The sequence below is a fragment of the Euprymna scolopes genome, chromosome 13 (assembly GCF_053919585.1).
Source record: "Euprymna scolopes isolate OS-2025 chromosome 13, ASM5391958v1, whole genome shotgun sequence".
NCBI classification, from domain to species: Eukaryota; Metazoa; Mollusca; class Cephalopoda; order Sepiida; family Sepiolidae; genus Euprymna; species Euprymna scolopes.
Window position 1 is genome coordinate 72,542,184 of NC_136494.1, and position 26,916 is coordinate 72,569,099.

General features: G+C 34.1%; 1 protein-coding gene across 1 annotated transcript in view; it reads right to left on the reverse strand.

Annotated features, from left to right (window-relative positions):
- The window catches only part of LOC145292069 (corticotropin-releasing factor receptor 1-like), a 670,744-nt gene that overhangs the window by 168,557 nt on the left and 475,271 nt on the right, over positions 1 to 26,916 (reverse strand). The window contains exon 2 of the mRNA XM_080138124.1: positions 11,920 to 12,036. Coding sequence (XP_079994250.1) covers positions 11,920 to 12,036 — 117 coding nt within the window. The remainder of the gene's footprint in view (positions 1 to 11,919; positions 12,037 to 26,916) is intronic.

Here is a 26,916-nt window from a genome sequence, read left to right on the forward strand (position 1 = left end):
TTTAAATATTTATCTACGTTTTTTGTGCAAGACAAAAAATGTCAATTGTTGGATTTTGGGGAAAATTTAACATTTAAAATTTAATTAAAAATAGTAGAAAACGTTTTACATTATTCTGTTTTCTATATGATTAAATTCAGGGTTTTATCTTTCTGGAAAAAAAAGTGACTCAGAAATAATGGATATTAATAAATGTAATTTCGTTTTAAAAAACAACAACTTGATTTTTCGGTCATTTTTGGCGGTGCCTAGATTTTACCAAGCATGCTGGATCTACAAAAACATTCATATCCTTATTCTACAAATCCTTCTGCTACAGGACTTCTGATAAATGTATTATTTTCACTTTGACTTACCATGTCTCACTGACTTTAGCAAATAGGGTGCATACCTTTATAACTATTTGCTAATATTTTCTCTCCTCTGATGAGATGGTAGACATCGAAACTCTATAGGTTAAGGAGAATAATTGTCTAAAGCATTCTTTTTCTTGCCTAGAATAATAAAAATTCTTTGATATGAAACTCAACCACTTCATTTCATTTCAATGAGAGTTTTTGGAAATTCATTGAATTACAATTTAATATATATATATATATATATATATATATATATATATATATATATATATAATTCTTATTTAATAAATGAATAGTTTTAATATTCATGAACTTACATACGAGTATGTTTTGTGCTTATTATCTACAGTCGATCTCGCTTTGAATTGCGAGAGACATCTTATATTCAAAATATAATCAGATATAATGAGATTCTAACGGTATTCTTATTTCCTAACATAAGAGAATCTGACAATATAGCTAAGTTTAAATCTGCAATGTAATTTCCGACACCTATAGCTATAAAAGTGAAATTGTCTGTGTATGTGTGTGTGTCTGTGTGTGTACATTTTCCTACCAATCTACTCTGTCAATTTTCAGTCTACAGGCTCGAGATTTTACATATGAGTTATTGAGATTTTGGGAAAATCTTTTTGATTGGTTTTCGACCAGAAATTTGGCTTTCAAGCGGTCAAAGTTCAACGAGTTGACCTTTGAAAACTCTACCAAACTCCTCCGTCAAATTTGGGTTTAAATCTTGAAATTTAGATGTAGGTTACTTGAACATGGATCAAACTTTTGAATTAAGGGGTCAAAATTGGAGTCAATTTTCTTTTTAAATTGACCTCTGCAGTCTCTGCCAAATTAGTCAGCCAATTTTTGGTCTAACCATTTGAAATTTTACATAAAGTGTATTCAGACATAGAGCAGCTTTTTAATCGAATTTTTGCCGAAAATCTGGCTGTCAAAGAGTAAAAGTTCAAAGTACCTGACAAACTATTTAGCGTTTTTGGGGTCTAAACATTTGACATTTCACATAAAGAGTATTCAGACATGCAGCAAGGTTTTTTAAAATAATTTTTGGGCGAGAATTTGGCTGCGTAGAGGTTGTTGAAAGAGTTTACCTTTGCAGAGTCTACCAAACAATTTTGGGTTTAATCACTTGAAATTTTAGATATAGGTTACCTGGACATAAGCCAAACTTTTTGATATACAGGGTGTCCGTAAAGTTACTATACTATACTATATATATATATTGTTTTATTGTATTATATTTGTATTAATAGTTAATTTGTAAACATAAAGGTGTTATTTCTTTTTATTTCTTTAGTTACAAATAAATATTTTAATACAATATCTTACTGGCCTGTTAATATATTACAGGGTGTCTGTATAGTAACTTGTAAGACTGTATAGTAACTTTACGGACACCCTGTATATATATGTAAATGCACATATAGTTATGAACAGTACATAGGGTCTGAGCAAAGCCGGGATGAACTACTATATTATTATTATTATTATTATTATTATTATTATTATTATTATTATTATTATTATTTCATATATCTACATAAAATTTTATAAGTATACTAGCCGTTCAGCCCGGCTTTACTCGGTACCTATGCACTGTTCATAACTTTATGTGCATATATATATATATATATATATATATATATATATATATATACATATATATTAGGAATATTCTGTGTAGCTTGTCCATGTAACCTATAAGGAAAATTTACATGTAATCTACTTGTAAAATTTGAAGTGTTTAGACCCAAAATAGGTGGAACAGTTTGGTAACGTCTGCAAACGTCAACTCTTTAAACTTTGACCTCTTGGCAGTAAAATAGATTATTTTAATACATATATCTTTAATTATTTTTATGTACTAAAGTAGTTTGGTCAGCATATACAACTGTTTTATATTTCGCTTCAGCAATGTAATAGATTTTAGACTTCATTAAAATATAGAACGGGGGGATTTCTCATTCCGACATTTTCTAAACGAGTCGTCTAAATTCCTACATGGACTGGCTTTTCGTATGATATTCCACTCGACTATCGGAGAGCATCTGCTTTCTTTGAGCTCTCAGTAATTTTCTTTCTTACAAGTGAGTCATCATTTATTAAGGCCCGAAGGCTACTCGAGGATAAGGGGTAATGAATGTGAGATGAAAGTCTAGTAATCGTTAATAGTGTAAATTGGGTAAGAATTCCATTATTTAATCGAGCGGATCAGTAAAAACTTGCTCACATTGGATATGAAGGTTACCATATTTTAGTCAGCTGGGAAGCACACCAGTAGAACAGTGTTCCACAGGCGGGCAGCTCGAGGAAAGAAGATTTATTCCATGAATCTGAGTTTAGATGTAGGCACAGATAGAGTGAAAAGGAAATTGTATATAGTGGTTGTAACTAGTCGAGTGGTTTTGTGAATGTTTGGTAAAGGGAGACCACGGATTGGAACTCAGACGAAAATTACGGTTGAGCAGAGACAGGATCGCAGTGTCGTTTATGTGAGAAAGAGGTTGCACGAAAGAGAAAAAAGCGTCAATTACTAGGTTTCGAAGCCGGTGTTGAAATCTATCAAAGCAGGATAGACTGTCCAGAGTAACTCCTGCCCAGATGTGACAACAATACTCCATTTTATGACTACTTAGCTATTGTACAGATAGAGGATTGCATCGGCAGTGAGATGTCTACGCAAATATTTATCCAACCTTTTCTTGTGATCTTGACAACAGATTTGACATATGTGTTCCATTTAGATCAGGAATGAAGGTTAGAAGTTTGCCAAGACATGGTACCTCCTTAAGATGAGAGCCATTTATTTCAGTTGGGACCTGATGGGGGTCAGAGCGATTGTGATGAAAAGAGAGAAGTTGGTTTTATATGGATTAAAATTAACTAGCCACGTTTGCACCACTTTCTCAAGAGCAGAACAGAGATAATTAGAAAAATCTTGGTCACATCCGATCTTTGAAGAGTTGCCATAGATTGTGGTGCCGCCTGCATAAATGTCTACGAATGATCTAAAGATATGATTTGGGAGATCATTGATAAAAATCAGGAAGAGTGTTGGGCCCAGGATGGAACATCGGGGGACGCCCATCCACGACTACTCTTATAAGCCTATCAGAGAGAAAGGATTTAATAAGTGAGATGACATTTCTAACTATCTGTTACTGGAAATCTTGTGAAGTAGACCTTTATGCTATACCCTATCAAAAGCCTTTAATATGTCAAGATCTAGTGCTCTAGAACGAAAGTCCCGTCGAGCGATTCACTAATCCTGTGTGGTATTGCTTAGAACATCAGATGTAGACCTAGCAGAACGGAAAAAAAAATATTGCATGTCACTGAATAGGTTATTTTTGATGAGGTTGTTGACCAATTTTCTAAGAGACTGATTGGTCTGTACTGAGAGTCGGATGACTGATCTCCGGAATTTTTAAATGCGAGCCAGGCCATAAAGTTTTCCAGTGTGTTTGGGGGCATTTCTCTTTAAGGCAACGTTTAAACAGCTTTGTAAGTATGGGAGCTAGTTCTGGGTGAAGCTTTTTGAGCACTATAATTGGAATGCCGTCAGGACTAATTGCTTTACTGGAAGTATGGTTTGTGATAAGCTTGGCAACTTCATGCACAGATATTTGTATGTTACATACCGTGTTCTCAGTCACAGGAGGAATGGTTTGCTAGTGCTGTTTTTGTCGGCAGTCTTTGTTATTGAATTTATTTCTGTGGTCGCAATATCAGCTTTTAAAATTTAAGGAAGGCATACTCGCGTTATATTTCCTGTTATTTATTTGGCCAATTTTGTGGCCTGGTAAACGATGCATTTGGTTAAACAAATTTAAAATGCATTGTAGCCCAACGATTCCTTAAGCGGATGTAAAGTTGAAGCCCTGTTTAGCTTAACTGGCATATATATTTTCAAACTTCTTTGTGTAAACATATCGAGCTTAGGTATTTCGGACGATGTCAAAACATCGTTAAACTCACGACTCACACAGCAGCCGCCGATAGCGTTATGGTTAGGAACCTTGACTGTCGTACAGACGGTCGGGTTTTAATCCTGGCTTGGGGTAGTTGCCTGTCTAGCCGCACTGATGAGCTGTGAAAAAGCGAAACAGTACTGTATGTGGATGACTATAATGCTCCTCATCTTGAGTTGAGCATATTGGGAAGTGATACACGAATTATCATTAGCGTATAAAGCGATGCTCGTTGTGTAAACAAATCGAGCTTAGGTATTTGTGACGATGTCAAAACATCGTTAAACTCACGACTCACACAGCAGCCGCCGATAGCATAATGATTAGGAGCCTTGACTGTCGGACAGACGGTCAGGTTTCAATCCTGGCTTGAGGTAGTTGCCTGTCTAGCCGCACTGATGAGCTGCGAAACAGCGAAATAGTACTGTATGTGGATGACTATATATATATATATATATATATATATATATATATATATATATATATATATATATGGTGTGTGTGTGTGCGCACGCGTGCGTGTGTAACGCAAAGAATATATTATCCAAATAGAAGGATGATGTATAACCTACTTGCTTCATTGTATATTGCTCATACAAATTAATCTCCTGACCATAGAATCGATTGTTTGCTCATCAACACACCTAATTCGTTAAAAAAAATTTCAACACACAATATGATATTTCGCCATATGTTAAAATTATATATACGTTGTTGCTTAAACTATTTACATAACGTTTGAAAATATTGATATTATATATTAACATACATCGTCTCTAAGGGATTGGACATAAAGATCTTCTGTACTCTGAAGGGACGTGTAAACAAATATAGCAATCTAGAAATAGATTATCATATTTCATCTTAACTCCTCGTGACATATCAGATGATATTCCGCCATTCGTTTCTTTCGATTCAAATCTTTAAGAGCACAAGGATGATGGCAGAAAACCTTTTTTATGAATTCGCAAAGGGGAAATTGACAATAGCTAAACTATGGTGACATTACTTGCCAAGCACTCCCTCTCAATCATAGAAAACGGAAAAGAAGCATTTCCCTCGATAGCCAATGATCATAGAAAAATTAATATGGCAAAAAAATATTATTATAAAGATCAAAGGTTTATGTTAGTTACATCTTTCGGACTATTGTTTTCATCTTCAGTTCCTGGATATGACCTTAAACTATATCCAGTGGTAAGGCCCCAGCTTGCGGGCTTTGGGGAGTGTAGAGCCATCCTTTAATTGCCATTGCTCCCAGGTCCAATCTGACCCGGAGTGGTAGTACCTGTTAGGGTCCCAACTATGGGTTAAATAGAAACCGACTTTAAAACAACAAATATATTCTATTAAAAAAATTTTCTTCAAAATCTTTGGATTCGGCATTAAATAACCCGAAAAGGGTTGATATGCCGTAAAACAAAAACAACCAACCATCTCATCTTCAATGTTATTTTCACACCGTTTCCGTCGATGTAACCGCCGACCTTCTTCGGGTTTATGTGTTGTGTAGTCGGGGGTTCCTATCGAAGACACATAATACAGAAGATGATAATAACATTTATATATTGTTTACAGCTCGACGACGATTGTGACGATTCTTGGAGACTTCCTATTATTAATACGGGGCTGGGGGAGATATGATGAACCAGTTCTTTTTAACATATAGGAGCGGAGATACTTCTTTTCGATGATGACGGTGGGGGACACATAATACGTTGAGGGAATTATACAAAGTTCGTTTATAAGATGATAGACAAACATTTACCTTTCAGTTTTAATGACGACGATGAGACAACAGTTTACAAATATAGATGATTCTTTATTCATACCAGCTGGATGATGATGATGATGATGATGATGATGATGATGATGATGATGATGATGGATTAAAGCCTTTTCGATTACATTGTTGTATCTCCCCCCCCTCTCGCCTCCAAGAGGGTGTCAGCTCCCATTGTAGCTGACTCGACTCTCTGATTGTCTCCTAACTTCGAACTCTCTCTCTCTCTCAATATATTGGAAATCTTCTTTCTTGGGTACGTCAGAGGCGTGGTGAAAACAACGTGACTCCCTCATGTTTTAAAGTACACGTGCGCTTTGCACATGCATCCACACGCTTCTGGTAACAAACAAATTCCTAAATTAATTGTATCGTTTGTAACCTGTTTTGTTAATCATTATTTCTAAACTCGTATTTTCCATTCTTTTAACTTACATATTTAACATCCAGTTATTTCTAAAAGAATGAACAATCGACTGTATTCCTAAATTAAATACCTATATCTGACATAAATAATATTTAGTTATTTGCAAGAATAATGACAATCGTTCTGCATTCCAAATATCTATTCAATATTCAACTTATCTAGTATGCTCTTTTACTTACTGGGGTCTGTCCCCTTTTACATAACATATGTTGTCAAACTCGGGAATATTTCTGTTGAACTCGAGAATCTTTCTGTCGATCTCGGGAATCTGTACGAGATTTCGAACATAACTCTTTATTTTATCAACGAGGGAACATGCTCTCATTCTGTCAGTCGACAATAACACTCAGAATGTAATTGCTAATTTCTTACGTCTTTTACCCAGTTATGGATGGCGGAACGTGAGCATGCTGCCCCCCCCCCTCCGATGGATAAAATAGATAATACTGTTTTTCATATCTACAAGATATTGCTTTACAATTTTATGCAATATTTAATCGATAATAATTAACGAATAAAGTGAAAATAGTAGCATTTTCATGTCGATCCAGCTATAACGATATCTCTAATCACTTTTCCAACGAAAAATAGATTACGTAAAAGTGTTTATAAAATTCAAATTTCAATTTCGTAGTTCCTTCTCATTGAAAACAAATTTCAACTATTGCTTCTAAAAAATTCAGAAACAGTCTATATAGCACTTTATTAAAAAATAACACTTCCTATTTTCAACTTCATCCCGCTGGGAGATCTTATCTAAATATATTTTTGCTAACACACGGATGAAGCTAAACAAAAAAATTCCTATATCCCTATACCATTTGAATCCGATTACACATATACATATTTGAAACTCGTCCAAAGAATAGCTACGTTACATATGCTAAATCTAACATTTCACCATCACAGCAGTTCACACAGTGACTACGAAGAAGATAGAATAAATAATTTTGTATATGAAACATGCTAGAGAAATGTCTGTAATCTATGTATTAATACGATAGTGTGTGTGTGTGTGTTATTTTCTGTGCCAGGCTTACATCCGGGTCGTTTAATTGTTATGTACTTCCATTTCTTGTCATAAATAACTTTTACCAAAAAATTCTTTATAAGTTTTGGTACCGGTTTCGATTATAAGTGATGGCACTCTAGTAATCTCTTTTTTTTTTATATATAAATAATTTTATCAATAATTTTTTATAAGTTTTGGTGTTCGGTTTCGATTATGGCTGAAGGAACTCAATTTTATATATATATATATATATATATATATATATATATATATATATATATATATATATATATATATATATATATCATAAGTTTTTATTTCGGTTTCGATTCAAGCTAATGCACCCAAGTCATATGGATATATATATTTTTTTATTTTTGAAATCGCAACTTTATAATATCCAAAACCCCCGATAAAACATTGACTGTATAATAATATATATGAAATCTGCAGGAATGAAAATATATTTAAGCGTACTTTACGACCGGGCTTTGCCGGGCGTTCGTGCTAGCTTAGATAAATACTTTTGAAGTTTTAACAAAAAAGCTACAATAATATCAGAGCATCTTCATTCCCACTGAACATCTACAGAATGCCAACATCAATATATTACATATGAATGATCCCCTGCGGAATTTCCACAGGTCCCGCTAGTATTCATAATTGCATGATCGCTACTAACTGTTCTGGAAAAAAGGAGGGGAGAGACTATGAGAAATTATAGTCAAAGGAAAGATTGGAGCTATATAATGAATGGCACTGATGAGAACAGCTGAAATATTAAAGAAAAACACTCGAGTGCCGAAGCAAAATTACATATGTAGGTGACACCTACATACTGTAGGCTGAAAAAAGAATAACGCTACAAACAAGTACATAGAAATATGGACTTAGCATTGCACAAATCCAGGGGAGAACGAAACTGAGAAGGAGGATACGTAACATATGACACGTCCTTTTCCTCCCTGCAGACAATTAAACCGGTAGATACCACGCAAAATGGTCGTGAAACATCAGGAAAGGGTGTGGGGGTACTTAATACAGGGGGTCATACAGATATCACACGGAAAACAGAACTGTAAATCTTTTGGGGGAGATTTTTATAGAAATTGCTCGAGACAAATGATGAAGCCACTTAATGTAAGGAGCTAACAATAATGAAAGCTGCTTATTAAAAAGACAGAGATGCCTATTGACCTTAGTCTTGAAAATACCGAGGCTGTAGGTAGAAGGAAAAACATTGAGCACGAAGAGAGTTCCACAACATTACAGTCATTGGAAAGAAGCTACAGGAACAGGAAGCTATATAACAATGAGGTATTAAAAGACCAATTTGGTAGATACCACCAGACCAATAAATCAACGAACTGGAACAAAGGAAGTAGAGATCAGACAATTCTGAGGAACACATGCCATAATAGTACTCGTAGAAAAGACTGAGACTAACAACATCGCACAACTTTCGGAAATAACCAACAATCGTTATCAACGAGAACTCAGTGGTAAACATGTGTTGCAATAACGTAAAGCGACTTGCAAGGATGATCTCACGAGATTTGTTGTCGCATAGAATTCAGGAAGCGTAATCTGTTTTGCCAGTGCGCGTTAATTTGCTTGTTAACGGTTAAAATAATAATAAAAGGTTTGCTTGATTTTTTGATATTCAGTTTGAAAATCGATAAGCGGAGTTTATGAAAAACAGACTTCTATTATATTTTAGTTTGCATTTTTGGGGGGAGACAAGAAATAATTTTTCCAGCGTTTTTTTTTTTTGTTGTTGTTTTTTGTTGTTGTTTTTTTTTCTTTTGTTGTTTTTTAACACATAGGAACATCTAGCGTATCTTTTATAATTGCAAATAATCAAATAAAACTGTTCGTTTATATATTCGGAATGTTTTTCTTATACTAATCATCAAATCAAAGATTTTGTTGCGGGGCGTTCTACATCTATGGCAATTACGTGTGATTTTACGAGCTAGCGACTGTGATTTAAGCTTAATAGTAACGGAAATGTGGATAATACTCGAAACGAAATGTTTACAAATTAGTGAAATTAAAAAAATACGCAAAAAAAAATAAGCAGTATAAAATGATGAGGTACTTTTTTTATTTTCAAAACCTGGAGCATCAAGTAATTTTTTTTTACATGGAGGTCACCACTTATCAAGGCCCGGAAGCCACTCGGGGTTAAGGGTTATTGCGTGTACAGTAATCAATGGGATAGTGTCGTGGTAATCGTTAGTATTGGAGATTTGATAAAGTGTCTTACTTAAGGGGGCGGTTCATCAGGAATTTGTTTTTTTGGACTTGAAGACATCCAAGTTGTAGTCAAGTGGGAAACAGGCAAGCGGAAGAGAATTCCACAGGCGTGCAGCTCCAAGAAAGAAGCTTCGCCCATGGAATCCACGCCTTGATTTAGGCACAGACAAAGAGTGGGGAAATTATTGACAGTGGTTTCAGCTAGACGGGTGTTCATCGTGAAAGATTGGCGAGAGGGGACCAGAGATTGGAGCTCAGACGTTCACTTCCCATGGAAATAACGATAAAACAAAGACAGGCTTGCGACGTCTCTTCTGTGGGAGAAAGGTTGCAGGGAAAAGAAAAGGGCATCTCACGAAGTCTATTTTTTATTCTATTTGGAAAACTGTTAGTAAATGCTAAATAATAATAATTTTGAGTCATTTTTACGAGAGAGAAACTACAAGCTTTTGGTATGAAAACAAGCAGACAGAACTCCTTGCTATAAAAACATCTAGTTGTCGATGGCCTATGCCTCTCCAGGGGCTCAAGGGCTATGGGAAAATGTAGTACACTGATAATAACTTGCGTGGTAATTTAGCCCTCATCAAGCTTAAGTCGGCTATTTCTGAAGGACGAAGCCATATGTATTTCACGCTTAGAATGTCCAATTGGTCAGCCGTTTGGTACTTGGTACTCGCCAGATTCCATCTAAGGTTGCTTCGATAGTCTAACGAGAACCGGAGTATTAACACGATTATGCTTTATATAAGTGTTCAATGAAAAGTATAAACCATGTAATGTTCCTTTACATATGACAGTTATTCTGTATAACTGGTGGTTTAATTATGTATTTGAGTGTTTCTATAAAACTATATAACGAAGTAGTGAAGATAATAAAATCAGATGATTAAGTCAGGCGTTTTAATTAAATACATTAATTAGGCAGCAGTTCGACGCGCAATATTAGACATGAAATATAATTAAGAAACAAGTGAAGGATGCATGGTCCCCGATGAGTGCACAGTGAACAGGCATAAAAATGACTAAGTTCAGCATTTGTCCCCCCCATTTAGCCCCAAAAGTACCCAAGTGACGTGAAATCCTGGTGAAAATGAACAAACGGTGCAGTTTTAGGCCTTAACATATGTACATTTTAGTTCTGCACCATGCAAAAAAAGAAATGATTAAGTCCATCATTTGCCCCCCCCATTTAGCCGCAAAAGTCCCCAAGATCTTAACATATTTACATTTGAGTTAAGCATCATACAACACTGCTAAATAGACATACACAGAAAATTTTGGACCAATATGGTAAAATAGTCCCAAAAATGGAGTGTTTTTATTAGCCCTAAAAGAGCCCATAGAGAACACCCAAAAGTTATCGCGAAGTATAGACAAACAAAATTATATAGAAATCAATTAGTTACAACTTTTCAAAATATTTTATAAAAATCCAAGGCTTCATTTTTTTTTTTTTTAATAAGCACAAAAGTATCAATTTTAGCCATTTTAACCCGAAAGGCACCCTTAGGGGGGCGACCGAAGTTTTTTCCGGAAAATGCGTTCGTTTACTTTTTTACTCATATCATGTTTAATGTTTGTGCAAAATTTTTGAAAAATTCCAAGGCGTAGTTAATGAGAAAAGTGCGGACAGACGAACGGCAAGGGTGAATTTACAGGTTCCCCCTACTTTTGTCGGGGGATCAATAGTTAACAATAAAACACAATAAGGTGGTTCATTAAGATTACTTTATATATACATCATACAATATAGCATAAATACTAAAGCCTAAGAAACTTGAAACAGAAAGTTCAAGAATGTAGTATATGAAGGTAATTGCAGTGTGGATGCGCATGATTTAAATATGAAACGGTCGAATAAGGGACCTCTCGCTGCATTCGGCTGACGAAACTTATAGACATGTTTTACTAAAGTCGCAGTTCACACTGTAAATGTGTATGCGTGTGAATATTTGCAAAATAGTGCAATATAAATGGTACGGTGACATTTCTGGTCATAAATCTCTAGGCAAAATCCTTCGGAAATCGATATGCAAGAAGGGGTAAAACGAAATATGGGTTAACATTAAAATTACATAAAATCACGTGCTTACTTCGTGTATCGACACCTTGGAAAGCAGGGCAATTGATGACAGCTGTGGTGTTTGCTAGTGTTTGCGGCCAGCAGGAAGCTGTGTCCCACGTGGCATTGCACCACGAAATGTGGTAACCTGGAAGATAAGGAAGAATCACATTAACAAACCAAAGAAAAACGAACGAAGTAGAAAATGAACGCGGAAGATAATAACTAAACAAAACAAAATTGAATAAAATAAGAAAGAAAGACGAAGATAAAATAAAAGGAATAAAACTCGAACGGAAGAAGATATAACCAAAAGAGAAAAAAAGAGAGGCGGAAAAAGAGTATAAAAAAAGAAAGAAACAGTAGGTGAAGGAAAAACTAAAGATAAAATTGCAGATTTTACAAGAAGTGTTGAAAATTAATGCTGCGTTTTCTTTTGACAACCTCGTAACACACGTTTCCCTTATTTTATCTTTTAATCCTTACATTCAATAAGCAATGTTTCTGACAAAGGGGAAAGAATTTATTCATCCGAAGGGGAAGAATTTATCCATCTAAGATTTGTCGTTGTCCGTTTTTGTTTTTTGTTTTTTTTTTACCTTGAAATTTTATCCGGCATAATCACGCTGATACATCGGTTCCCGTGAGATCACCGAAGTTAAGCGGCGTTGAGCAAGAACTATACTAAATTAATAACTATTTGCGAATACCAGGTACTGTATGTACTCTCCGTTTATCTTGGCATTGTTTTTAATAGTCCTGGACTTCTCCTTGCAAGTAGAATCGAGCAATGCCGACTCAAGTGAAGCGAGGTTTGGAATTGCGCAATCCTTGCTTAACGATTACACGCGCAGGCAGTCTTATAAATGGTATCCATTGTCTCCCGAGACAGACAGGAGACCGTTGTGTAGTTTTTAGTTTCTTACATCAAATGATAACATTTTTGTGTGTGTTTCTGAAGCGATTTTTATTGGTTGGTTGGTTGTTTTTGTTTTACGTCATATCAATCCTTTTCAGGTTATTTAATGCCGAATTCAAAGATTTTGAAAAAAATTTTTAATAGAATATATTCGTTGTTTTCAAGTCGGTTTCTATTTAACCCATAGTTGGGACCCTTACAGGTACTACTACTCCGGGTCAGAGTGGACCTGGGAGCAATGTCAATTAAAGGGTGGCTCCACACTCCACAAAGCCCGCAAGCTGGAGCCTCACCACTGAATATAGTTTAAGGTCATATCCAGAACCGATTTTTATTGAAAAAAATAAACTAAAAGAGGGAAACAAATGATTTTTTTTTAAATGTGGAAAGATAAAAAGAAAACGACAAAAAAAGAAAGAAAAAACATCGGGTGAAGATACAGAAATAAACTAAAAAAAAAAAAAAAGAGGAAAAATAAAAATGAACAAAGAGAATATAAAAAGAAAACAAAGTAAAAAGAGGACGAAGAAAAGGAAAAAAACTGAAGAAGAAGAAGAAGAAGAAGAAGAAGAAGAAGAAGAAGAAATAGAGGGAAAAGAAAGAGAGAAAAGACGAAGAAAAGCAGATGAATGGATAAATACGAATAAAACCAAAAGAAAAGAAAAAAAATAATCAAAAGTTAAGGAAAAGAAGAAAAGGAACACAGCAAACAAAATATAAAGATTGGTTAGTTGCTTGTTTTTGTTTTACGACATATCAACCCTGTTCGGGCTATTTAATGCCGAATCCAAAGATTTTGAAGAAAATTTTTTAATAGAATATATTTGTTATTTTCAAGTCGGTTTCTATTTAACTCATAGTTGGGACCCTAACAGGTACTACCACTCTGGGTCATAGTGGACCTGGGAGCAATGGTAATTAAAGGGTGACTCCGCACTCCCCAAAGCCCGTAAGCTGGGGCTTTACCACTGGATATAGTTTAAGGTCATATCCAGGACCTATAAAGATTGGATATGAACGTGCAACATCTTTCACACAAAAGACACGTTGCTAGCTTTGCTCTGCTTTATCGTTATTTTCATTGCAAGTGCTTGTCTGAGATCCAAGTTGTGCCCCACCCCCTTGATAAACTTTCACCAATAATACTAGTCTACATTGAAACCACTATCAATAATGATAACAAAAAGAAACAAACAAAAAGATAAATAAATACTAGTACCTAAACCTAAACCTGGATTCCCTGAACAAAGCTTCTTTCCTAGAACTGCCCGCCTGACGAACTCTGTTGCGCTGGCCTGTTTTACTGCTGATTGCAATATGGTCGTCTTCAAGTCCAACGTAAACAGGTTTTTGTTGAGCCGTGCTCTCAAATAATTAAATTATGCCAAATTTCACTACTAACGATTACTACGCTATTGTCCTGATGACTACCGTACACTCATTAACTCTTATCCTCAAGTGGTCTTCGGGCCTCGATAAGAAGTGATTCTTTTGTTAAAAAAAAAATGAAAAAGGGCTAAAAAGGAGGAAACAAAAACAATAAAACCGAAAACGAACATAAATATAATAAGGATGAGGATGAAGATAGAGATACAGAAGAATCAAAACAAAAGCAATCGCACAAAAATATGACAAAGGAGAAGAAAAAGAAGAAAAGGAGGGAGAAGTGAAATAAATAAAAGAATAAAATCCCCCCAAAAAGAAGCAAGCAGACGAGAATAACAAAAGAGCGAATTAACAAAAAAAAAAAACACGATTAAAGATGCAAAAAGGAAGAAACATGAGAAACACTCTTCAAATGGCATATGAATAGGTTCAAGATAGCCTTGAGAAGAAACATGTCCTCTATTTGTTTGTTGTTGTTTTGCAAAAGGACATTAGCAATAAAAGCAAAACGTGAGAATACGACAGAAGATGCGCTCGCACAATAACCGTCGCATCGGCTTGAGAGAAGTACATTTTGTCGAAAACAAAGTACTTTGCGATGCCAAACAGACCCTTCTTTCGGAGCATTAGTTAATGGTGTATTCTTTACAAAACTATAGGGTTATATTTCTCTCCTACAAACTTACACATAGTAGCATATCTAAGCTATAACTAGTAATATTCGCGTTTTTCATTGAGTGAGTGGGCGATACGAAAAACACTATAAATGCAATTAAATTCAAAGCCCCCTCCATTCTCAGATGAAACACTCTTTGTAATGATATCGCCTACTGCTACTTTAGCGTAATGTAAAGCTCTTTATAAAAAAAAAACAAGTAAACCACTTTGTGAGTAGCTAACAATGATTGTTTAAAGCACTGTTTAATATCATTGTTGATGGCGCCAAGGTGTAGAGTTAGTGACTATCGACTCAAAAGTTGTTGGTTAAAACCCGGTCTTGGCATAGGAACTCGTCTAGTTACGCTGACGACTCGTCGAAAAAAGCCTGTCTGTGAAGGACCTATGTCTTAGAAGTTTTTCAACTTTTGAAAACTGTATGGAAAGAAAATTTAGTCTGAAGTATTTGTTTGAAATTTAATAAATATCTTGTAATGATTGCATTAGTCTTAATATTATTGTAGGCGTCATTAGTTGTTTACCATGAAAAGTTGCTTCGGGAATTTAGAAGCAGTATATTGTTGTATCTCATGGCTCTCCAGCAGTGTTAATGAAACATCACTTCTCTTAAAAGATGAAAACAAAAACTGTTCCAGATATCAGACCTACTTTTTTGCTCTAACTTATTATTCTTACTAACCTATTTATGTTTTTTAATTGCTCCCTTTACCTGTGTTGGTCGTCTTCGTCCAAGAAGGAATAGTATGTTATTTACAAAACTACTGTATTTTATAGTTTGATCGAATCCATTATACTTCATATCATCCTCGGTTCTTTTTTTTACTTATACTTTAATGTTTTTGGATTATTATTTACTTTATTATATGTTTATATATATATATATATATATATATATATATATATATATATATATATATATATATATATATATATATATATACATACTCCTGCAAATTTGTTTTTTTTTTGTTTTTGTGTATTGATATTCATATTAAAAACCCTTTGCTATTTATTTAAAAAGAAAATTTAGTTATATATGGCTCGTGGAATTTCATTCATCTGCAAATTATCTAGCTATTTTGTATATTCTTTTAAACATTTATTTGTATTAATTCCCTATTATTTTTTTTTCTGTTTTCTTATGGGTTGATAATCTGTAGTTAACTATTACGTGTAATTATATTCTACAGATATTCTACATGATTTATACTTGCGTAATGGTTATAGTAAACACAAACCTCTTTATATATATATATATATATATATATATATATATATATATATATTGAGGTTTGTGTTTACTATAACCATGCATATATATATATATATATATATATATATGCATGTATATATTTGTTTAAAAAATTTTGTCTACCAAACTCATTTTAGTTTTTGATCTACAGGTACGAAGCTTAATATATAGGGTATTGAAACTCATGCGTCCAATATAATATGATAATAAATAGGAAATCTGCATTAATAAATAATATCATATTTAAGCGTACTTTACGACCGGGCAATGCGGGGCGCCCTCCTAGTATATATATATATATATATATATATATATATATATATATATATATATATATATATATTGGATACCTAAAATGCATAAAAATCCAGTTGGTGCTAGATTTATTGTAGGTTCAAAGACGTGCATCACTAAACCTTTAAGTAAAGCTATATCTAAAATATTTAAATTAATTATAAATCAAATAAATAATTTTCACCTGAAAAGTAAATTCTATAGTAATATAAATCTATTTTGGGTAGTAAATTATTCCCAACCAGTGAAAGAAAAATTAGATAAAATAAATTCCAGAATAAAAGCAAAATCTATAGCTACTTATGATTTTAGTACGCTATATACTAAAATTCCGCACGAAAAACTTATAAAAGAATTAAATGATACTGTAGATTTGGCTTTTGAAGGTGGAAAAGGTAAATATATAGACTTTTCAAACTCTAAAGCTTTCTGGTGTAAAAATAAAAATAGCAAAACTAGTGTTTCTAAAGGTATTTTAAAAATACTTGTAAGTCATCTTATTAAAGAATGCTATTTTCAAATAGGAAATAAAATATTACTCCAAACGATAGGTATCTCAATGGGATTGGATCCTGCACCATTTTGGGCAAATTTGTATTTACATAGACTCGAGTATATATATATATATATGTCATCACTATTAAAAACAGATATATCTAAAACATATAACTTTCATGGATGTAGGAGATTTATAGATGACCTTATATGTATAAACGATAATGATGAATTCGAAATTAATAAACATCTTATATATCCAAACGAATTAAAATTGAATTGTGAACATAGAGGACAACAGGCTACATTTCTGGATTTAGATATAAAAATTGAGGATGGGATTTTTCTTTATAAAATATTTGATAAAAGAAACGCTTTCCCCTTTAAAATAGTACTATGCCCCATAAAGATAGCACCTGCCCTGTTTTTATGTTTTATGGAACCATTATGTCAGAGTTTTTGAGAATAGCTCGCGTTACTTTAAAACTAACAGACTTTATACCACCAGTTTCTAGTTTAGTAATAAGGATGATAAAACAAGGTGGGGATAAAAATAAAATATTAAAACAGTTAAATAAAGCATTTGTTTGTTATCTTGATGCTTTTGAATCGTTTAAGATAGATAAACCAGACTATATTAATAAAGGAAATCAAAAACTATATTAGCAATGTATAAAATGTATTTATAATTACGTATAATAAATTTATATTAATAGAAAAAAATGTATATATATAAAAATATTTTTAACCTTTATATATCTAATTTTAAATAAGAATGTAAATATACTAAATACTAATCATAGTGGGGGTGATAAGTAGTTAAATGGATTAATCCGTAATCTTATAAATACAAGACTGATAAATTAAAAAATTGAAAAATGTATCCATTTTAAATGTGGAAATTGATGAATCGCACAGGTAAGAAATTCATTTTTATAGTATGAACAGGTTAGTAATTGCAATTAAGAATAGGAAATTGGATCAAATGTTTGTAACATGTCTTCTTCCTAAAATTAAGGGTGGTGGAGTTTGATCAACACTGCTGGGGAGCCATGATGTAATATACTGTTTTGTTTTTAAATCCCCGAAACAGTGTTTCATGGTAAACAACTGATGATCCCTTGGAAAATAAATTATTGGTATTATAGTAAATTCGAGAGCGAGCTGCTGCAGTGATTGCAGGTGATTAAATGACTTACTGACTAGATGGTTTTCTAACGAATGATAAAAAATCTTTTTTTGTATAGTTTTAAAGGTTAAAAACTTCCAAGACTATATAATGGTCTCTATCGTAGGTTGAGCATTTGGGAAGTGATATACAAATTACCATTAGTGTATAAAGCAATGCTTTTTATACACCGAATTTCTTATAATTTTATAGGGGAAATATTATGCTTACAACAAATACCACACTGGAATGGTCCGCAAATTAGTAGTTTTTGGATTATTAATCAATAATTGTTTTTTGATGATGATGATGATGATGATGATGATGATGATGATGATGATGATGATGATGATGATGATGATGATGACGACGACGACGAATTTTTTTTAATATATGACCGGGGGAGAGGAATTGACGTGCATAAGCATGAAACTATTTTATAGAAAATACAGTTGCGAAATTATTTTTTTAAACAAATATTTTGGATTACCTACGATAAGCAAACATTTATTTTATAAAAAAGAATACAGTGGCGAAATTATTTTAAAAAATAAATAAATAAAATTTCGGTTTACCGACGATATGTGGGACGTATTTGCATTTTAAGCAGAAAATTATTTTATAGAAAATACAGTTGCGAAATCAGTAAAATAAGAATTATCGTTTACCTGCGTTATTCGTGACCTACTTGCGTTCTGAAAAAGAAGATCGCATATGAATTGTGCGCAAATAAGTAGTTTTGCGAACAAAATAAGACATTATTGTTTAACTACGTTATTTGTGACCTTTTGCGTTTAAATAAAAAATATATCGCATTATAATTGTACGCAAATCGCTAGTTTGTAGAATATTAAGCAATATAACATTTTTTTATATTATTCCGTGTAAAAAATAATATTGGGTTAAATCAACGTAATTAAGCACAAGGATATTTTGTAAGAAATACAGTTGCGAAATTATTTAAAAACATAAATCGATTTACCTATGTATTTGTGACCTATTTGCGTTATAAAGACTAATATTTAATATAAGTTTTCGGGCAATGTAGTCACCGACTTTCCCTTTTCTTTCTTTTTTTTTACTGTTTTATTTTTCTTGGCCGATGCACACCCTATAACTAAAAGGGCATTTAAGACTGAACTGATAACTCACAATTTCTAAGTAGATTTAACCCTAGAACATCTCTTAGCAAACTTAAATTTAGTCACGTAGCGGTGTTTCCAGTAAGAGATTCTGGTTGGATACCCACTGTGTTATAAATTTATCTTCTAGTTTGATTAATTATGTTGAATGGTATTCTCGGTAAAGCCGGGATTATTGCTTGATACACACACGCATATGGTGCTAAGTGCACATACGCAATTATTGTTGACAAGTCTTCAAGCCAAGAAATGTCATTAGAAATCATAACATTTAAATGAATATACAAAAGATTTGAAATTCAACATTCTTAAGCTGACCAAGTTGTCGAAGATGAAAACCACCACTTGGAATGTGTCAATACAAACAAATGAATGTGTGTTAAACGGACAGAGAGAAGAAAAAGACAGCGGAGGAAGCCGATGTGTGTCATCGGTCGTCAACAAGCCACTTGCCACTGAACATCTCTCTCTCTCTCTCTCTCTCTCTCTCTCTCTCTCTCTCTCTCTCTCTCTCTCTCTCTCTCTCTAGCATACTGTGAAAGTATTTTGGAGAGAATAAATTATCACTTTTTTATATACCCAAACTTGTCAGTGTCTATCATATATATTCTCCACGTATTTTAGCACACGATTTATGAAGTAAATAAATGACTCTGTAAAAACAATAGAACTACAACATAACGTAATAATTATAGCATAATCAGTAGGAACTCGTCACTCTAACTAAAACAGAATAATGTCCCCGTCTTTCTCCGTGTATACACCAAACACTATATCCATGCAAAGAGATTTTTTCTTAATAATTCCCATCCGTTAAATACGTCACAATAAAATTGTTTGCAAATCTAACGTGAATACATTTTGCAATTACTAAATATTGCATGAATTGCGTAAACCGCAAAGTGGGCGGGGCATAAATGATCAACAGGTTAATAGTTTATAGTGCGTTCGTAATAACAGCATTCATATCAACGAACACGGGAGTTATACATTACTTTACAACTTCTTTTTGAAATGAGACTACATTTTGAATAATTTGTGAAGCATTCATAGCAAGAACTCATCCGAACACAACATGGAATGTTCCTTTTTTTTCTCCGTGTATGTAACATCAAACGGTCGCATTGCGTCAATTCTGATGACATTCCCAAATACGGCAATCAACCATTTTGGGGAGTTTGTAAAAACAAAACCTAACGTACCTTTTATATTCTGCTCTCATGCCCCTTGCCCGTGTCATTAGGTGGTTTGTGTCTCGCTGTTCATCGTACCTGGAGCAAATGCTCTCTTAATGCATAGCAACAGACGCAAGTTTCATTTTTTTCTGAACAACTGGGTTTTATTCAGTCAGCATAGTTTTCGTCATCGTGTTATGTAATTGGGAAACGAGAAATTATCTGTTATTTATCTGTCTGTCGATCTATTGATATATTTATGTGGATCTGTCGATCTATCAACTTATCTATCTCGATCTAGCTATCTATCTAACTCGATCTAGCTATCTATTTAACTGGCGAGGTAAACAAGAGCTGAGATGTGAAGCGATGTTTTGATAAAAGTTGTCAAAACATAACTTAAGTATAAAATGGACAAATTGCACTGGAAGCTCTAAAAATACCTGACTCGGAAGGGCGTGGTTGTCACGTGATCAGGTTAGCTGGAAACAGAGTCAGAGTTGGAATTTGGACGTAAAGAAGAGCAGATGGGTTAACGGTTGTCTCCCTCGCCCCTTGGGAGAATTAGAATTAACTACAATAAAGCAAAGATCATACCTTTCCATTCTTCTGTGTGTGCGACACATTGAAAGTGAATAAAAACTAATATAAAACCAACCATTATTTTGGAGTGAAATGCATTCGCCCACGGGTTTCCAGTTTCCCTCCGATGATTTCAAGATAGACCAGAAGACCAACGACGCAGTTGAAAAAGATATATCGAATACATATATGATACACACATGCCCGCATAAGACATTTAGACGATAACGGAAAGAACTCAAATAGATCAAAAAGTTAACTTGGGTTCAGATAGTGAAGAGCCACTAGATAAAGAATAGTGACACAAACACACCACATAACATGCGTCTTTTTGGTGTCTTCTGAAGCCTGACCATACAATAATCGTTTCTCATCCTTAGAAGGTGGGGGTCTCTATTTTGCTATAGTTTTAACTGGCTTGTATTTTTATCTCATTGCCTCACGAGAACTTTGCCAATCCATATTCTTGGGGAATCAGAGACATACCTTTTCTAATATACTCTCTCTATATTTTTCGTAAACCGTATTAATCAGTAACTAAATGTACATTTCATTCAGTTCTCAATATTCTTTGCACAAAAAACATTTAAACAATGAATTATTTCGTTTTATAAATTAGTATTTTTTCTTCCTCTTTTTAGGCCATTATCGAGATGATTTGTTCCCTGTTCACTGAGGCTTTGGTACTGTGAAGTTCACGAAGGTCCATCCTAACGGGCTTTACTATCTTCTTTTGGAAAGGTGTTAGTTTATGGCTAATCGCTTGGGGCGGCCCGCAGGGAATTGCTGACAGAGCTGCATCGTTAATTTTCGCAGGAATAAAGAGAGCTCTTCCTCGAAAGCTCTAGCTGTTTAACTCCCGCTTTCCAGCCCTTGTGGCACATAATTCCGCCGCGGACGGTAGATAAGTATCTTGTGCTTCTACGGTTCTTTTTTACTTATATAATATACTAGTTTCAATAAATTACGGATCGTTGAACAACCCCTTTCAAAAGCTTCAAATAACTTTATCCAATTCATTGTACATATAGTAATCACGGTATTAGCTGATATACACCCTTTTCTTACCACTGAGTCGCCGATTATCAAGGCTAGAAGCCACTTGAAGATAAGAGTGCATGAGCCGTCATCTAAATTACGATTATTGCTTTGAGTTAATTGAAAACGATAAATAGGATAAATACAATTTCTTTTCGATGAATGATTAACGGCAAGTGTTAATTGACTTTATAGTTGGTAATGATCGTGTTGTAGCTTTCAGGGAAGCGATCTTGTGACAACGCGTTTCACAGATAGAAAGTAATTGAAAATAAACTCTATTCGTTGTAATCCTGATTAATGTTATGTAAACGAAAGATGAGATGAAAATTCTTTGCTATGGTGCTAGGAAGGCGAGTTCTTGCTCTGAATATACTTCATTTGGGAAATAATCTGGTAACTGATTCTAGCAATTAATTACTGTACAGATGGGTATTGATTTTAATTTATTTTTAACATTACTTAAATTATTTGAATCATTGTTCTCATCTTGGTTGTTATCTTTATAACGTGTCGGTCGATGTAAGCACTTCAAGTACGTTCTGTACGAAACTTCGCACGTAAGATTTTTTAAATTCATATAGATAACTTACTCTCTTTCTGTCAGTCATGTCGGGGAAGAAGTAATTTGCAATTGTATTCTTAGTATTACCGGCACTAAAGGTTAAACCTTCAACCTTCAGAAAATCTACTTTATTACTTACCACTTTAATCTGCTGCACCACAAGTTCTTGTTCACTGATTGATTACATATTCCGTGTTCGAGATATAGATTCTCGAATTCGGCATACAGATTCCTCGTGTTCAACATAGTTTTTTTTTAATTCGATATACAGATTCCCCGCGTTCAATAGATAGGTGCTCGAATTCGACATTGAGATTCTTCGTGTTCGACATATTAATTCTCAAATTCGGTATATCTATTAGCATGTTCGACAAATAGATTATCGAATTGGAAGTAAAAATTCCTCGTGTTCGGCATACAGATGCTCGAATTTGACACATTAATTACCATGTTTGACGTATTAATTATAGAATTCGACATAAATTACCGTGTTCAACATATAAATTCTCCAATTCGACAAATAGATTTCCGTGTTCGACATATAAATTCTGGAGTTCGACAAGACTCCCAGAATGAAGATCGGAAGTTGCATCGGCCAAAACATTGTGATAGTAATAACCAGAATGAGGACAGTAGTCCGGATAGTCACAATTAACATAAATTATCAGTAATCATAAGAAGTGAGAGTGGTCAAATGGTTAACAATATGGATGGACGACCTGGGTGTTCGAATCCAGTTCGTTCCACAAAAATCATATTTAGTTAAGATAAACTTGGGTGCCCAGCGTTGCCCGTGTGTTTGGGGTATTTGTTGAGCAAAAAACAAAAGTGGTAGTAGGTAGGCAGGCTCGAACCCGTACTGCGAAGAAGGAAAAGAACGTAAAAGAAAACGTAACGTCTTTGCCCTTGCGTCCATCGCCAGAGCAGAAGTGATGAAGTTTTAAATTAAGGCTAGTCAATCGAAAAGATGGGCTGACTTTCGAAAATATCGGCGAAAAAAAGCGCCCCTCCTCGTAGAAAAGTGCCCATGTGGGGTTGAATGAATTAATTTTTTTAACCAATTTTTCGATATTTGTCGTCGGAAGGGTCGAGCTTCAAAACAATACCGATTTCATGAAGGTCTTTCGCCTCTGTCGAAGGTTTTAGGCAGATATACATACATACATTTGAACAGGCAGGTGAGATTTATATGATTAGTCTGGGTGTCCAGCGTTCCCGGGTGCTTGTAGGTGTGGGTTTAGCAGAAAAAAAGTGGTAGTAGGCAGGCAGGCTCGAACCCGTGACACGAAAGCGGAAAAGAAAGTGAAAGAAAACCTGACGTCTTACCCCTACTCCATGACGCGACCTTCAGTTCGGAACGTTTAAATTAGTAAAGTCATTCTAACCGATACAATGATTCGCAAAAATGGCGGCGCAAAAAAAAAAACAAAAACAAAAAAAACGACCCTCGTAAAAAATTGCCTAGTTTAGGGTGAAAGGATTAATGGTTTTAAGAATTTTTTTTATATTTGTCGTCTAGAAGGTCGAACTTCAAAACGATACCGATCTCGTGAAAATCCGTTGACTCTGTCGAAAAGTTTAGACAGACATACAAACATACATACATACATACATACATACATTTAAATAGACAGGTAATATTTATATTATAGATGTTGACAACCTTCTCGTTGTATCTCTTGCAAGTACTTGATGTCTTTCGAGAAGGAATTCTGACTGGAAGAATATCGGGGAAATTAATGGCAACAATAGAATTTTCAGGTTCATACGATATGATGATGATCAATAAACTTTTTTAAAATTCTGAAGCATAATAACGATTTCTGTTTGTTTATATATTATTTTTATTTATCATTGATTTTGTAATTCAGCTTTTGAAAAGAGCGGACATTTATGCTAGGAGACGCAACTAATTCTTTTCACCAATGATTCGACCAGCCATCATTTATTCAACTTAATAACCTATCTCGCTTTGTTGATGCTATTTATTAGCCATAAAAAATTAACATTTTCTGTACTCCATTGGGTTGTGAACGCTAAATCTCCCGCCATTGTGCGATGACGCGATCTAATCAACGCGTTTTGCAATAATTAAATTACATCGCAAACTACGTTCGGGGAAAAGAATAGGTTGCCTAGCATGAAATATAGGCAGTATTTTCACAACTGTTAAAAAAACCACGGACAAAATTTTAAAAAAACACAATCGTAATTACTACAGATATATATTTGCAGATATTTATAAAAGAAAGTTTGTTTGTTTGTTTCCTATAAATCATAAAATGTTATACTTAGATATAAATCTAATCAGTGATTTTTTTTTTCAATGTAATAATTTTTTGTCCCCTGACAAAAGGAGGGTGAACCTATAAATTCACCCTTGTCCGTTCGTCTGTCCGCACTTTTCTCAATAACTACGCCTTGGAATTTTTTTTTAAATTTGGCGTAAACAAAAAACAAGATATGAGTAAAAGAGTGACAGAACGGATTTTCCGGGAAAATTCCGGTTGCCCCCATAGGGGTGTCTTTCGGGTTAAAAATGCTAAAATTGACACTTTTGCGCATATTAAAAAAAATTGATGCCTTGGATTTTTATAAAACTTTCTGAAAGTTATGCCTAACTGATTTCTATATAATTTTGTTCGTCCATACTTCGACATAACTCTTGGGTGTGTCCCAGGGACTCTTTTAGGGCTAATGAAAACACTCTATTTTTGGAACTATTTTACTATATTTGTCTACAATTTCTGTGTATGTCTAATTATTAGCAGTTTTGCATGGTGATGAACTAAAATTTAAATATGTTAAGGTCTTGGAGGCTTTTGGGGCTAAATGGGCGGGGCAAATGACGCAAAACTCAAATTTACATATGTTAAGGTCTAAAACTGCACCGTTTATTCATTTTAACCAGGATTTGACGTCCTCTAGGGACTTTTTTCATGCATCGTTCACTGTGAACTCACGGAGGCGGGCATGCATGCTTTACTTGTTTTTCTATAAGCCAAAAGGTTATATTAAGATATAAATCAACTTAGTGTTTTTTTTAATGTTATCATTTTTCTTTCATGCGACAGACTTCGAGAAAGCTAAAAATTTTATTTTCTTTTTCGCCATCAGTATCATCATCAGGACGGCTCCTTCCTCAAACCAATGTGACTCTTCCTCTCCAGAGTTTTCTGTCTTCCAACAACTACCTCAGGTCTTCAGGTTCATAGTTGACGTCGTGTGCTCGACGTACGTGGATCTAGACCGTCCTTTGCTTGCGCGTCCGTGTCGTGGAGTCTATAGCAATACATCACTCACCAATTCATGCTTGCTCTTCAGACAGTGACCGGCAAATCGTAGGCGTCTTTGCCTGATGGTATTAGATATGGCAGGTATGTTGCCATAAAGTTGCTGTTTCGTGGGATGATTTTGCCAAGATATATTTAATACAGTTCGTAGCATACGGTGTCTGTGCTGTCTAGTTTTTCTTTTACAATCTTTTGGTGAGTGCTCAGACAGTAGCACCGTAAACAAGGACAAACTCTACCATTGTCCTGAAGAACTGCCTTTTCAGTTTGTTAGTTAGCCTTGAAGTGCATACTGAACGCAACCCATCCAATGCGGCCCTTGCTTTTGAAATGCGAATTTGGATATCTCTCTCTGTGGAAACTATGTTGCTACCCAAATACGTAAACTCAGCACCTTCTTTCAGTGTCTTTTATTTTCTTACTGTTCGCTTTTATAAATTTCCCGTGCTAAAAAGTTGGGTGCTTGTTAAGATAGAGTCGATATATCGATTTTCATTTAAATATATTATTTTAAGCAAAAACAATATTAATTTCTTACTTGTTATATCGAAAATAGTAATATATCCACAAATTACGAAAATTCATCGAGTAGAAAGTTATTCATAGTTAAAAGTAGGTTTTTTTTTGCGGAAAATTGGGTACAATTGCATTTTTCTTAGATGTCATAAAGTAGAGGATGACTGGTTCACACAAGGGGACATAACTCAGAGACGCCTGTTTTAGATTACATGTTCATGACGACAAACATTTTAGCCTTATAGCGATAGACATTTTGAAAACTAAAAACACAGTAACAGCTTTTATATTTTTAGATATACTACTGTTTTTGGTATGACAATTATGTAAGTAATATTGATTTTGCTTAAAAAGACATATTTTTTAAATATCGATCTGTCGACTCTATCAATATTTTTATAAATATCGACAAGCACCGAAAGTTGTAATTGTTGCTAAAGAAGAATTTGTAAGTTTTTAATGAGAAAAAAAAAGACAGAAAGCTACTTTTAAAATAGCGAGTTTGTTCGAAGGATTTTTAGAGCT